The 12,415-nt window shown below is 40.2% G+C and overlaps 1 protein-coding gene across 1 annotated transcript; it reads left to right on the forward strand.

Annotated features, from left to right (window-relative positions):
• The first annotated feature begins 5,315 nt into the window (after positions 1-5,315).
• Positions 5,316-11,533, forward strand: LOC138893582 (secreted RxLR effector protein 161-like). The gene is made up of 3 exons (XM_070178216.1): positions 5,316-5,582; positions 5,643-5,943; positions 11,496-11,533. Exons 1-3 carry the CDS (start codon positions 5,316-5,318, stop codon positions 11,531-11,533), a joined length of 606 nt encoding a protein of 201 aa, XP_070034317.1.
• The last annotated feature ends 882 nt before the right edge of the window (positions 11,534-12,415 follow it).

Consider the following 12,415-nt stretch of genomic DNA (forward strand, 5'->3'; position numbering starts at 1 on the left):
AATCACAACAATGTTTGAAAGTGCAATTAGAAACAACTCGCACATACAGATTAGTTAGATACCCGACTCCAAACCAAATTAACTCCATGTGGAAATCGATCCTGACCTCATCGGGTAAAACTTCATCGACCATTCTTTGCTACTATATAGTGGCGTAGGTTTGGCCACGATCAGTAATTGAGCTAGTGAACAACACCCTTCAGGCTGAGCAGGAGAACGACCAGTACGCAGCGAAAGCTAAGGAGGAGTGACTAAAGGGGAGGGTTAGAGAGCTGGAGAAGGATAACGCCTTCCTTTGTGGTCAGGTGGTCGCATTGGAAGCTAAGAAGGCTCAACTTCTTGCACAACCCTATTTTTCCCATACTTTGGAATTTCCTAATGTTCCTCGGGCGTCGTATGAGGAATGGATTCACGTCGAAGCTCAATTGGATGTATAATGAGATTTGTACAAGGCATGGTCTATTTTTGAGGCATCTTTATAGGATATCCATGTTAAAACCCGTGAAATTAGAGTCGCTTGCGGGTATGATCCCGCTACTCCTGAGGGTGATTAAGAGGGAGATAATGAAGTCGTGGACCGTCTTGAAGAGGATGCTTGGTATGACACCACTTATCCCGACGGCGTGGGCGGTGTAAGCGGGGGTGACCAAGGTGGCGAGGACGTCAGTAGTAAGAGCGGTGAAGGCACGGATGACCCTGATGGTGGTGACCAGTAGTTTTTTTTTTTGTTAACTTTTGTGTGTAGTTGGTGGTGTCTTCATGAACCTTTGTAAAAATGTTTCATGTATGAAATGCCAACTTCGTTTTTTGCATCTGCTTCTTTTCCTGTAGTTTGTTTTACTATTTGTATGTTTTTTAATTATGTCGCTTGGTTGCCTTGGTTTATTCTTATTAGTCATGATCACTTAATGGCGAGTTGCGGCTAAAGGTTGATAGGCATTTGTTCGAGCAAGGTCAAACATGACCTTTTAATAGAACTGTGGCTGAGGACCAGTATATGCTAGTTTGAACTAGGTTGGATATAGCTTCAATTTAGTTGTGGCCAAGGTCCAGTAGGTGTTAGTTCAAACTGGGTCGAGCATAACCTGAATTTAATTATGGTCGAGGGACAGTAGGTGTTAGTTCGAACAAGGTCGAACATAACCTGAATTTAATTATGGCAGAGGGCCAGCCGAGGGCCAGTAGGTGTTAGTTCGAACAAGGCCGAACACAACCTGAATTTAATTATGGCCGAGGGCCAGTAGGTGTTAGTTCGAACAAGATCAAACACAACCTGAATTTATTTATGGCCGAGGGCCAGTAGGTGTTTGTTCTAACAAGGTCGAACATAACCTGAATTTAATTATGGCCGAGCGCCAGTAGGTGTTAGTTCGAACATAATCTGAATCTTAGAAAGATGTGCTGATAACCGTAAAGTTTATTGCCTCGGTGTTGTTGCTTTGGTTACATACTTGGAGAAATTTACATGTTTTTCGGGCGTCGGCTGGCGTTCCAGTCCCACTCTATCTAGTCCCTTCATTGGTTGACCTGGAGAGCATTTAAGAGGTCGAGCAATGAATTAGTAGTCACGACGTCGTCCTCGCGTACTTTGACTTAAAATGTTTGATAAGTTACAACTACCTTGCTTTATGTTTTGATGATCTAACAAACTTACTGCCAAGAACCAGATAAGGAGCTAGTTACATATCCTCAAGACCTTAAGATCGAAAGGCTTCAGATTGGAATATGCTTCAATTCTTCAGAGTTAGAGGAACAACAAAGGGAACATATAACTATTGTTTCCCGAGGAAACAGTACAAGTCAACTACCCCTGCTGTAAAGTTGCTGCCTGCACATGCTACAGTGCAGAAACAGTGCATCAGTCAACTTTATGTGGAGTATCTTTTACTTACCTTGCTTACATCATTCTAATGATGTCACAAATGCATTATTAACATCAAGGAAGGTAAAACAAATCATTTGTTCTCTTAGAGAATTCATTTTCCAGTTTTCACACGATAATTGATCATCAAGCAATCAATTCTCAAGTGCATCAAGAACAAAGAACAACACTATTACAGACAAATTCCCCACAACAAGTCATTGTATGTCCTTAGTTGAGTTGTAACTTTGTAATAGTTCTTAAATTATATTTCCTACTTAGCTTGTTCAGAAGTATTTTGTAGAAAACCCTTTGTAAATCTTAAACATTTTTGTTTGAGTCTTGGCTAGAGTTAGTCGAATTGTAAAGACTTTGTAATAGAGTTATTACAAAGTGGCTTGTAATAGAGTATTACAAGTTAGTGAGGGATTAAGAGGTTAATTCCTAGGTTGCATAGGTTGTAAATCTAAAAGTTGCTCAGTAGTGGAGTTGAAATCCTACAAGGGTAGGTCGTGGTTTTTAATCCCATTGTAAGACAAGACACTTCATCAATGAGTGCCCTCTCTTAAAGCAAGATCAGTACAAAAATAATTTTGACAAAGCAGCCAAGAGGAACCTGGTTCCTAATAAACGCTTCAAGAGAAAGAATGTCGCTGACAATGTTGTAAAGCAAGCTCTTGCTGCATGGGGAGACTCCTCCAGCGAATCTGAAAAAGAAAATGATCATGGTAATAGTTCAATGATGGTAGTGGAAAGCAAAGCAACTGAGTATGATTCAATCTTTGCCTTAATGGCTCAGTCTGATGATGATGAAGATGACGATAATGATGAGGTAAATTTTCTAGATGTTCAGAGAAATCTGAAATCTTATTCTCCTAAAAAAACTCATGTCTTTGGAAAATGTGTTAATTGATACTTATCACAGTCTTATAAATGATAAAGATGCTTTAACTATGGAGTTAGGAGAAGCAGAAAAAACCAGAGATGACTTAGTAATCGTGGTTGTTGAATTAAAGGAAACAATTGAGAACCTGAAGAAAGAGAAACATGCCTTAGATGAAAAAATTGCAAATATAGAACATGAAAGAGATGATACAATGGTCGTTGTGGTAGACTTAAAAGAGACCCTTGAGTGTGTAAGAAAGGAAAAAGAAGTCTTAGTTGAGAGAGTTGCTAACATTGAGCATGGGAGAGATGACCTATTAGTGGTGGTAGTGCACTTGAAGGAAATAATTGGAGAACAAAAATAGAGAGTAGGCCTGAAAATTCTCAAAAGGGAAAGGAAGTTGCAAGCGAGGTACACATTAAGCTTGAAAGTGAGTTAAATTCAGTGAAGTCTAGTCTGTGTGCTGAGCTTGAGAAAAACAAACACTTCATAAATAACTAGGAAGAGTGAAGAGTGATCTTGAAAAATCACTCAAGTAGACCTGGTCCTCTGATGCTATCACTGTCATGTACAACAACAATGGGGGAAACATGCATGGGATTGGGTTCCAAAGGGAAATGAATCCCTATAACCTTCATAGCAAGTATGCTATTGTACCTGATAACTGGCTTTGCACCCACTGTGGCAACACTGGCCACTTTAAAGAAAATTGTAAAACCAGATTTCAGTCACCACATAAAAACATAGTTTTCGCTAAAAAAGTAACTACTGGTAGAGAACCTGATCCGTCATATAAAAAACGCATGATGCCTGCTTGGACTAGAAGATCCCTCATTCACCCCTTTCCTCATTACAAGGGACACAAACTCGTTTGGGTTCCTAAGTCTGACTCCTAATTCTCTTGTGCAGGGAACATTGAAAGGAAGTAGCCTACAATGGTACATGGATAGTGGTTGCTCAAAACACATAACTAGAAGTACAACTGATTTCCTTTCACTTAAAGCCCTACAAGGAGGTAGTGTATCCTTTGGTAATGGCAAGAAAGGATACATTCTGGGAGTTGGAAGGATTGGGAAGTCTCTCTCACACTCAATCGAAAATGTGTACTACCTGAACGGGCTGAAGTACAACTTGTTAAGTGTTTCCCAGATCCGTGACAAGGGAAACAAGGTGGAATTTGTGTCAAAAGTATGTACATTCACAAACATAGTGACTGGTGAGGTGGTGCTAGTAGCAAAAAGATAAAAAAAATATCTATGTTGCTGATTTTGAGTCTCTGCAGAATGGTGATCTTAACTGTCTAAGTGTTATTAACGATAATGCTGAATTATGGCATAAGAGGCTGGGTCATGCAAGCTTCACGTTGCTGAACAAATTGGTCAGGAAGGACCTGGTTCGTGGTCTGCCCAAGTCAAGTTTCAAAAATCACTAAGTGTGTGATGCATGTGTAAAAAGTAAAGTTATTGACATGCCAAATGGAAAGGAAGACATGATGAGTCATATCAAGGAATCCAGAAAAGATGTTAAAAATACATCTCCATCCATTCGAGAGGAACCTGGCCCCACGATCACAACAACTGAAGTTGAAAATATAGTTGATGATGCAGTCTAAGGTACTCCACTTGCTGAAATAAGAAGTAGCCAAGAACCTCATTCAGACATACCTGAGTCCTCTACAAATGAGATTCAGATCAAGAGCCAGAAATTCACTTGCCTTTTCAGCCTTTCTTTCTCAAATAGAGCCCAAAACATCAAAGAAGCGCTGGAAGATGCAGACTGGATCACAACCATGCAAGAAGAGGTGCATCAATTTGAAAGAAACAAGGTATGACACATGGTCCCTCGACCTGCAGATCGAACCATCATAGGAACCAGGTGGGTATTCAGGAACAAACTTGATGAGTTTGGAAATACAACAAGAAACAAGGCAAGGCTTGTACTTCAAGGCTACAATCAGGAAGAGGGTATCGATTATGATGAAACATTTGCTCCAGTTGCTCGAATGGAATCCATTAGAATTCTTATTGCCTTTGCATCTCATATGGAATTCACACTTTTCCAAATGGATGTCAAAAGTGCATTTCTAAATGGCTATCTAAAAGAAGAAGTCTATGTCAAGCAGCCTCCTGGTTTTGAGAGTCACGAGCATCCTGAGTATGTGTTCAAACTGGACAAAGCATTGTACGGGCTAAAGCAGGCTCTCCGGGCTTGGTATGAAAGGTTGTCAAAATTCCTTCTAGAAAATGGATTTACAAGAGGAAATATTGACAACACTCTTTTCTGAAGAAAAGAGGGAGGAACCTGCTCATTATTCAAGTATATGTTGATGACATCATCTTTGGAGCCACAATTGACTCGCTTTGTGAAGAATTTGTAAAACTCATGGGGAGTGAGTTCGAGATGAGTATGATGGGCGAATTAAATTTCTTTCTAGGACTTCAAGTAAATTAATCCCAGAAGGGAACATTGATAAGGCAATAGAAGTAAATCAAGGAGTTGCTGAAAAGGTTTCACGTGGAAGCATCAAAAGTCATCGACACCCTTATTGCCACAACTACCAGACTAGACATGGATGAACGTGGTTCTCCTGTAAATCAGACCATGTATAGAGGGATTATAGGGTCACTCTTGTATCTTACTGCAAGCAGACCATACATTGTGTTCAGTGTGGGCCTCCGTGCAAGGTTTCAATCAAATCCAAAGGAATCTTATCTGAAAGCTGCTAAGAGAATATTGAGATATCTCAAAGGAACGCAGGACCTGGTTCTCTACTATCCCTCAGGTGATAACTTCGATTTTATTGGGTATGCTTACGTTGATTATGCAAGATATCTGGTGGACAGGAAAAGCACGTCTAGAATGGCACATTTCCTGGGTTCCTGCCTAATCTCATAGGGTATAAGGAAGCAAAACTCGGTGGCACTCCCAACTGCAGAAGCAGAATATGTAGCAGCTACCTCTTGCTGTGCCCAGTCGCTATGGATCAAGCAACAACTGGAAGATTTTGGAGTGTTCTCAGATTGTGTTCCTCTCCTATGCGACAATACAAGTGCATTCAGTATGGCCAAAAATCTAGTCCAACATAAGAGAACCAAGCACATTGACATGCATCATCCTTCTGAACCCGATCCTTTTATCGGCGAAGGCAAGGATATTGATTTTGCTTCTTTGACAGAGAACATTTCCTTTGCGGCTGGTTTTCTCCGTACACTATTTTGACACCTCCCGATGTTGGGAATTTGAGGACCTGGTGTAGGGTCGAGGGTATGGCTCTCATGTTGTGGATCCACGGCCTTCCGAAAAGGGCGTTATATCTCATATCACCTTCGATCACGTGAAACTTTGTTTCCTGGATGGTTCCGGCCACGTTTATTGGTAGGGTAATCTCGCCTTTGGTGGTTTCACATGCCATATTGAATCCGTTTAGAACCATAGTTGCGGGTACGACCTGATCTTGCAGGCCGAGCTGTTCTACGACCCTCGATCTGATGATATTGGCCGAGCTACCTAGATCAATTAACACACGCTTAATCTTAGTTTTATTCATGAGTACGAATATTACCAGTGCATCATTTTGGGGTTGGATGATTCCCTCTGCATCTTCATCACTGAAGTACAAAGTCCCTATGGGTGTATAATCTTGAGTTCGAGATCTCTTTTCCCTCACAATCGATATTTTAGTACGTTTAAGCATCAGTCCCTGAGGGGCATCGATACCGCCGATGATCATATGAATGACGTGTTGCGGTTCTTCTGGCTTGTTTTGCTTGCCGAATTCCTTGTTCCTAAAATGGTTCTTCGCCCTATCACTCAGAAATTCACGAAGGTGTCCTTTTATCATTGGCGGAGCCCCCGGGATTTGATCGACTCTAGCGTTATATGTTTCCACTTTTTTGTCGTTGGCTTCGACTCATTTTGTGAGTTCCTCGAGCAATTTAGCAATTTCAGGAGCGGTCCCCGATTCCTGCTCGTTTGATTTCACTACGGCGGGCTCCGTTCTGGGGGTGACTTCTCGGAGAAGCGGATTGGAGTTCAGCCCGCTTTGCATATGAGTTTGGCTCAGCAACTGAGCTATCGCTGTTTGTTGGGCTTGTAACATTTCGAAAATCATATGCAAGTTGACCCCGATTTCCTCTGTGCTGTAGGTGTCTCGGTCTATGGGTCGAGCACTGCCCTAAACTCTTCTTTCTGGTTCAGAACGCTGATTCACTTTTAGAGCTATTTGTGAATTGATATCCATTGGTACTTCGGCTCGAATTTTGGGTTCTTCGATTCGAGCCTCGTTGCCGTCGTCAGGTAGCCTTCTGGCACCGAGCACTAAGTTGTTAGTTTCATCTTGAAGGCCGGCTTCGAGGTCGATAGGTAGAGCCATTTTGAAGTTGTAAGATGGAGTGTACTGTAGATTTATATCAAACAATCATTGTTACCCTTAGCCCCACGATGGACGCTAAACTATTTATCCAAAAAATCGGATAACGTTAAATTTAGATATGGTTCTAAGGGTATGCAAATCCCTTTGATACAAAATGACAATACATGTATTTTTGCTATAAAATGAGAATGATGGATGGGGGTACTGAAATGAGTTAGAAAAACAAACACAATGAAATCTCAATGTATCTTGGAGAACTTGCCTCTATTGCAGTCTATCCCCCTTTTTATAGTAGAGGATCAATACTTTATCTATAACAATATAATAAAATAATACATATAGTGGAGGACCCATGATTATTTGTCTCTTCCTTGATTCTCGCCAAGATTCTCTCCCTCTGTGCGGTTGTAATGACTCTTGTCTGCGAGCTTGGCACTGGCTCGAGCTCGGTGTTAGGTCGAACCCCCAGTCTTGGTTCGAGCTCAGTTCTACCTTGGGGCATTGATATTCGGGGTCTGTATCGATCGGTGTTTCCCCGTAGTCCGATTCGGACACGGGCTCGATAATGATATTGAGTTTTGCCGTTTATAACGCGAAGCTCGACGTCCCTACTTCGAAATTTGTCCGAGCTTGTCATGTGGATACCCTTCGATTGAAATGTCATTGTCTCGACCGGTCATTATGACTGAGAATCGGTTTTGACCGTACATAGATAGTCCCCTCGTTTCTCAGAAAAGATGTGGCGAGGAACGATATGATTTCCCTGCGGCTCAATCAAATTTATAATAACGTTTCTATCAAACCCGATCTTGACGTATGTGATAGCTGTCCCATCGACTCGGTTTTACCGAAGCATTTAATGTGTGTCAGACGGTGGTCGGCCAATGCTGATACCGAACCGTCATGCCTTAGTCTATAAATAGTCTTTCCATACAACCTTTACCACCTTTGCGCCTTCTCTTCTTCCAAAATTTCTTATCTATCCTCTCTATTTCGCTGCTACGGGACCGCCCATACCATAATTTTGGTGTTGTCTATTTATTCACCTTCCTTTGCACTCTTTCCTTTCATATCAATGGCGAAAACTTCCAAATCTATACCTCAGAAGGAGAAAGGTTTTTCCTCACGGCCGTCTGATGATAAGGCACCGGTGGAGCCGTCAGTTCATGACTATGTTCCTGGCCCGTGCACTTTGAAGACCGATTTTAAGGTGGAGAATCCTTCCTCCATTCCGGGTCGATGTGAACACGTATCGATGTATACGTGCTCTATAACGGAGGAGCACCTCGAGGTCGTCCGAAAAGACTGCAACTGGGGTTCCGAGGTCGTGTTGCAAATTCCATCTTCCGATGAGAGTGTTACCACTTACGTGGGTTTTTTTTAAGTGTTTATACTTATCCCTTCACACTGGGACCCATTGTCGGGAGTCTGATTAGTCCTCGAAAGATCTGAGGCCGATACAGTCGTATGAGGTGGTTTAGGGAAAAATCCAACCCCCCGGCTTTGATAGAGAAGAAACGCAAGAAGATCACTATACGCCATAGAGAGGGATGAATTTGGCCAAGGGTGACTTGATACCTTTTGCAGAAATCAATAATCACCGGGTCGATGGGTACCAGTATGAAGGGATAAGTATAAACACTTAAAACCCCTCCACGTAAGTGGTAACACTCTCATCGGAAGATGGAATTTGCAACACGACCTCAGAACCCCAGTTGAAGTCTTTTAGGACGGCCTCGAGGTGATCCTCCGTTATAGAGCACGTATACATCGATACGTGTTCACATCAACCCGGAACGGAGGAAGGACTCTCCACCTTAAAATCATTCTTCAAAGTGCACGGGCCAGGAACATAGTCATGAACTGACGGCTCCACCGGCACCTTATCATCAGACGGCCGTGAGGAATAAGCTTTCTCCTTCTGAGCTACGGCTTTGGAAGTTTTTGCCATTGATATGAAAGGAAAGAGTGCAAAGGAAGGTGAAGAAATAGACAACACCAAAATTCTGGAATGGGCTGCCCCGTAGCAGCGAAATAGAGAGGATAGATAAGAAAGTTTGGAAGAAGAGAAGGCGCAAAAGTGGTAAAGGTTGCATAGAAAGACTATTTATAGACTAAGGCATGACGGTTCGGTATCACCGGTGGCCGACCACCGTCTTACACACATTAAATGCTTCGGTAAAACCGAGTCGATGGGACAGCTATCACATACGTCAAGATCAGGTTCGATAGAAACGTTAGCATAAATTTGATCGAGCCGCAGGGAAATCATATCGTTCCTCGCCATATCCTTTCCGAGAAATAAGGGGACTATCTATTTACGGTCAAAATCGATTCTCAGTCATAATGACCGGTGGAGATAATGACATTTCAATCGAAGGGTATCCACATGACAAGCTCGGATGAATTCTGAAGTAGGGACGTCGCGCTTCGCGTTATAAATAGCAAAACTCGATATCATTATCGAGCCCATATCCGAATCGGACTACGGGGCAACATCTATCGATACAGGCCCCGAATATTGATGTCCCAAGGCAGAACCGAGCTCAAACCAAGACTGGGGGTTCGACCTAACACCGAGCTCGAGCCAGTACCAAGCTCGCAGACAAGAACCGTTACAACCGCACCGAGGGAGAGAATCTTGGCGAGAATCAAGGAAGAGACAAACTATCATGGGTCCTCCACTATATGTATTATTTTATTATGTTGTTAAAGATAAAGCAGTGATCCTCTACTATAAAAAGGGATATAGACTGCAATAGAGGCAAGTTCTCCAAGATACATTGAGATTTCATTGTGCTTGTTTTTCTAACTCATTTCAGTCCCCCCATCCATCATTCCCATTTTATAGCAAAAATACATGTATTGTCATTTTGTATCAAAGGGATTCGCATACCCTTAGAACCATATCTAAATTTAACATTATCCGATTTTTTGGGTAAACAAAGATATATTATATTTTTAAAATACAATAAGTTCATTAACAAAAATACTTTGAGATGCTTAGCTCGAGATATATAAATTCTTATATATTGAAGTCTTTTTTGAGATGAAGCAAAGATAGACTGTCCCAAAAGTCTTTGATGGTTATTTGTTAGTGTTTAATCGTCGTTTCTACTGCTTTTCTTATACATGCTCTATTTATGGACCCCTTTGCGCGGGGAGCAGATACCACCATTGTACTTTGCAAGGTTTCCAAACATTGTATCGATATTTAATCCTTTTTTTCCACAATCACTCGCTATGCTTGTTGCAAGGTTTTCACACAAAATCAACTAATAAAGTATTGGGTTGTCTTACCTTTTGTTGCACCTTAAATAGAAACCAAGCTCAAGTCCTTTGTCTAGTTATCCATCGTTGACTGTATTCATAAAAAACTTTAAAACACAATTCCACTTAGAGTTGTTTTTGTTTGTCAATCCTTCGCATGTTGTATTTGTCCACTTGTGCATGCTCGCTATATCCTACTATATTTTGTAATTTTATTTTTGGTTTCATGAATTATTATACTTATTACTCATAATTTATCCTAAGATATTTATCTACGTATTCTATTATAATAATTTATCACAATATCGATTGGTCCTCATTGGATATGATTCTCAATGTCTTCATATCAAGATACTCAGATATAATAAAGTGTGATTAGAGAATTTCACATCTTAATATTTTAACAAATAATTCAATTTGCCACGTCAGATTAATTTCAATAAAAATGATATGTATAAATACATTAGTATTGTCAAATATCCTACAAAATAAAAAAAATAAAAAAATATTAATGGCTCCATTTCAATCGGAGAGCTCCCATGCCCAAATTCATGTAGAAATGACACAAAGTAGCTATTCTAGAGGGTTGCTATTTGAAAATTAGTCAATGTGTTCTGAATTTTAGTTTTCTAGTTCAATTTTTCAGGACACAAAGTCGTGAAGTTAAAAAATTTTGTTTAAATTTTCAAGACAAAATAAGTACTGGTTAATCCCTAAATACAGCCTTAAAATGGCTATTTGTGTACTTCCCCCCAAATTCCTTCTAGCTAATAGGATGAATATAAACAATTGGACCCAATTTGACCTAACATTTTCCCTTGTAAGCAGCTTGAAATTCTACCAGCCCTGATTTTTGCAGTTAACAAACATTGGTATTTTTTGCTTTAGCAATTGTTATCCTTCTTTTAAAACTGATATATATATATTGGGGTATAACATGGTAAGGCGAGTTTATTGTTTAGCATAGTTTAAGACCCACTCAAAAGTGAATTCAAGATTTGAACTTTATGTGACCCGAATTTGATATTTTACTACAATTTATTTGATTTGGCGGGTTCAAAATTTATTATATATACTTATTTGATTTGCTTTCAATACATTTGCAGGTTCTCAGTCAAAGTTGCAGAATTTGGACGACGTGTAACTGTTTGACCCAAAAACATAATTCTTGGTTCAAATAATTAATTTCAGTTAAACATAGGTTAATCTTAGTTAATAATAATATTCCCAGATCGTGTAAATCGGAGAAGGTAGTTGAATGGCATTTATGAGGACAATAATGATTCTATATAATACATGTATTTTACTATCAAGAACAACAGCAGTGTGTATGATATTCAATAAATGCCAATATAATGGCACTCATGTAATTAAGAGGAGTAATTTAATCAGCAAGAGGTGGAACAAAAGAACCTTCCACCTGACAATGATTGAACAATATATCCTCAAACGATTGAGGATTCTTCGGATCTGACGAGAATCTTAGTAAAAAGTAAAGCCTTGTATTGAGTCAAGAATGAATCTTTTTCAAAGTGTTGTTCTTACAATTGAGTCTCACGGTCCTCTATTCTCTATCTTTTTTATATTTATATGAAGCATATTCCTAGTAAACCCTAATAGTGTATGTACAGATAATATTCACAGAATATTCTCTTTAATGCCCTATTTCGAAAACTAGCCATTATAGCTTCATCGACGATGCTCGACCTCGACCATGATTGGTACCTTGACCACGACTCATGTTGACTCTTCAGCTATGAGCTTTACTACTTACTGATCTATCTCGACTAACGGCGGCTCGAGAATCCTTTCCTTATTATTATCTTATTTCAAATATTCTAGAGCGGATTTTGATCCATACAGTTAGTTCCCCCGCTTATTGAGGCCAGTCTTAGGTGGGCTTGATGACTGAATTTTGTTCATTGTAGTTGGAACGTTTGTATGAGCTGATTGAGTCATAATGATTGAGGCGAACTGACAACATGGCTCTTCGTGAGCCGCAAATTTTGGGGTTGTATTGTCCATG

This window comes from Nicotiana tomentosiformis, chromosome 6 (assembly GCF_000390325.3).
Source record: "Nicotiana tomentosiformis chromosome 6, ASM39032v3, whole genome shotgun sequence".
Taxonomy (NCBI): Eukaryota; Viridiplantae; Streptophyta; class Magnoliopsida; order Solanales; family Solanaceae; genus Nicotiana; species Nicotiana tomentosiformis.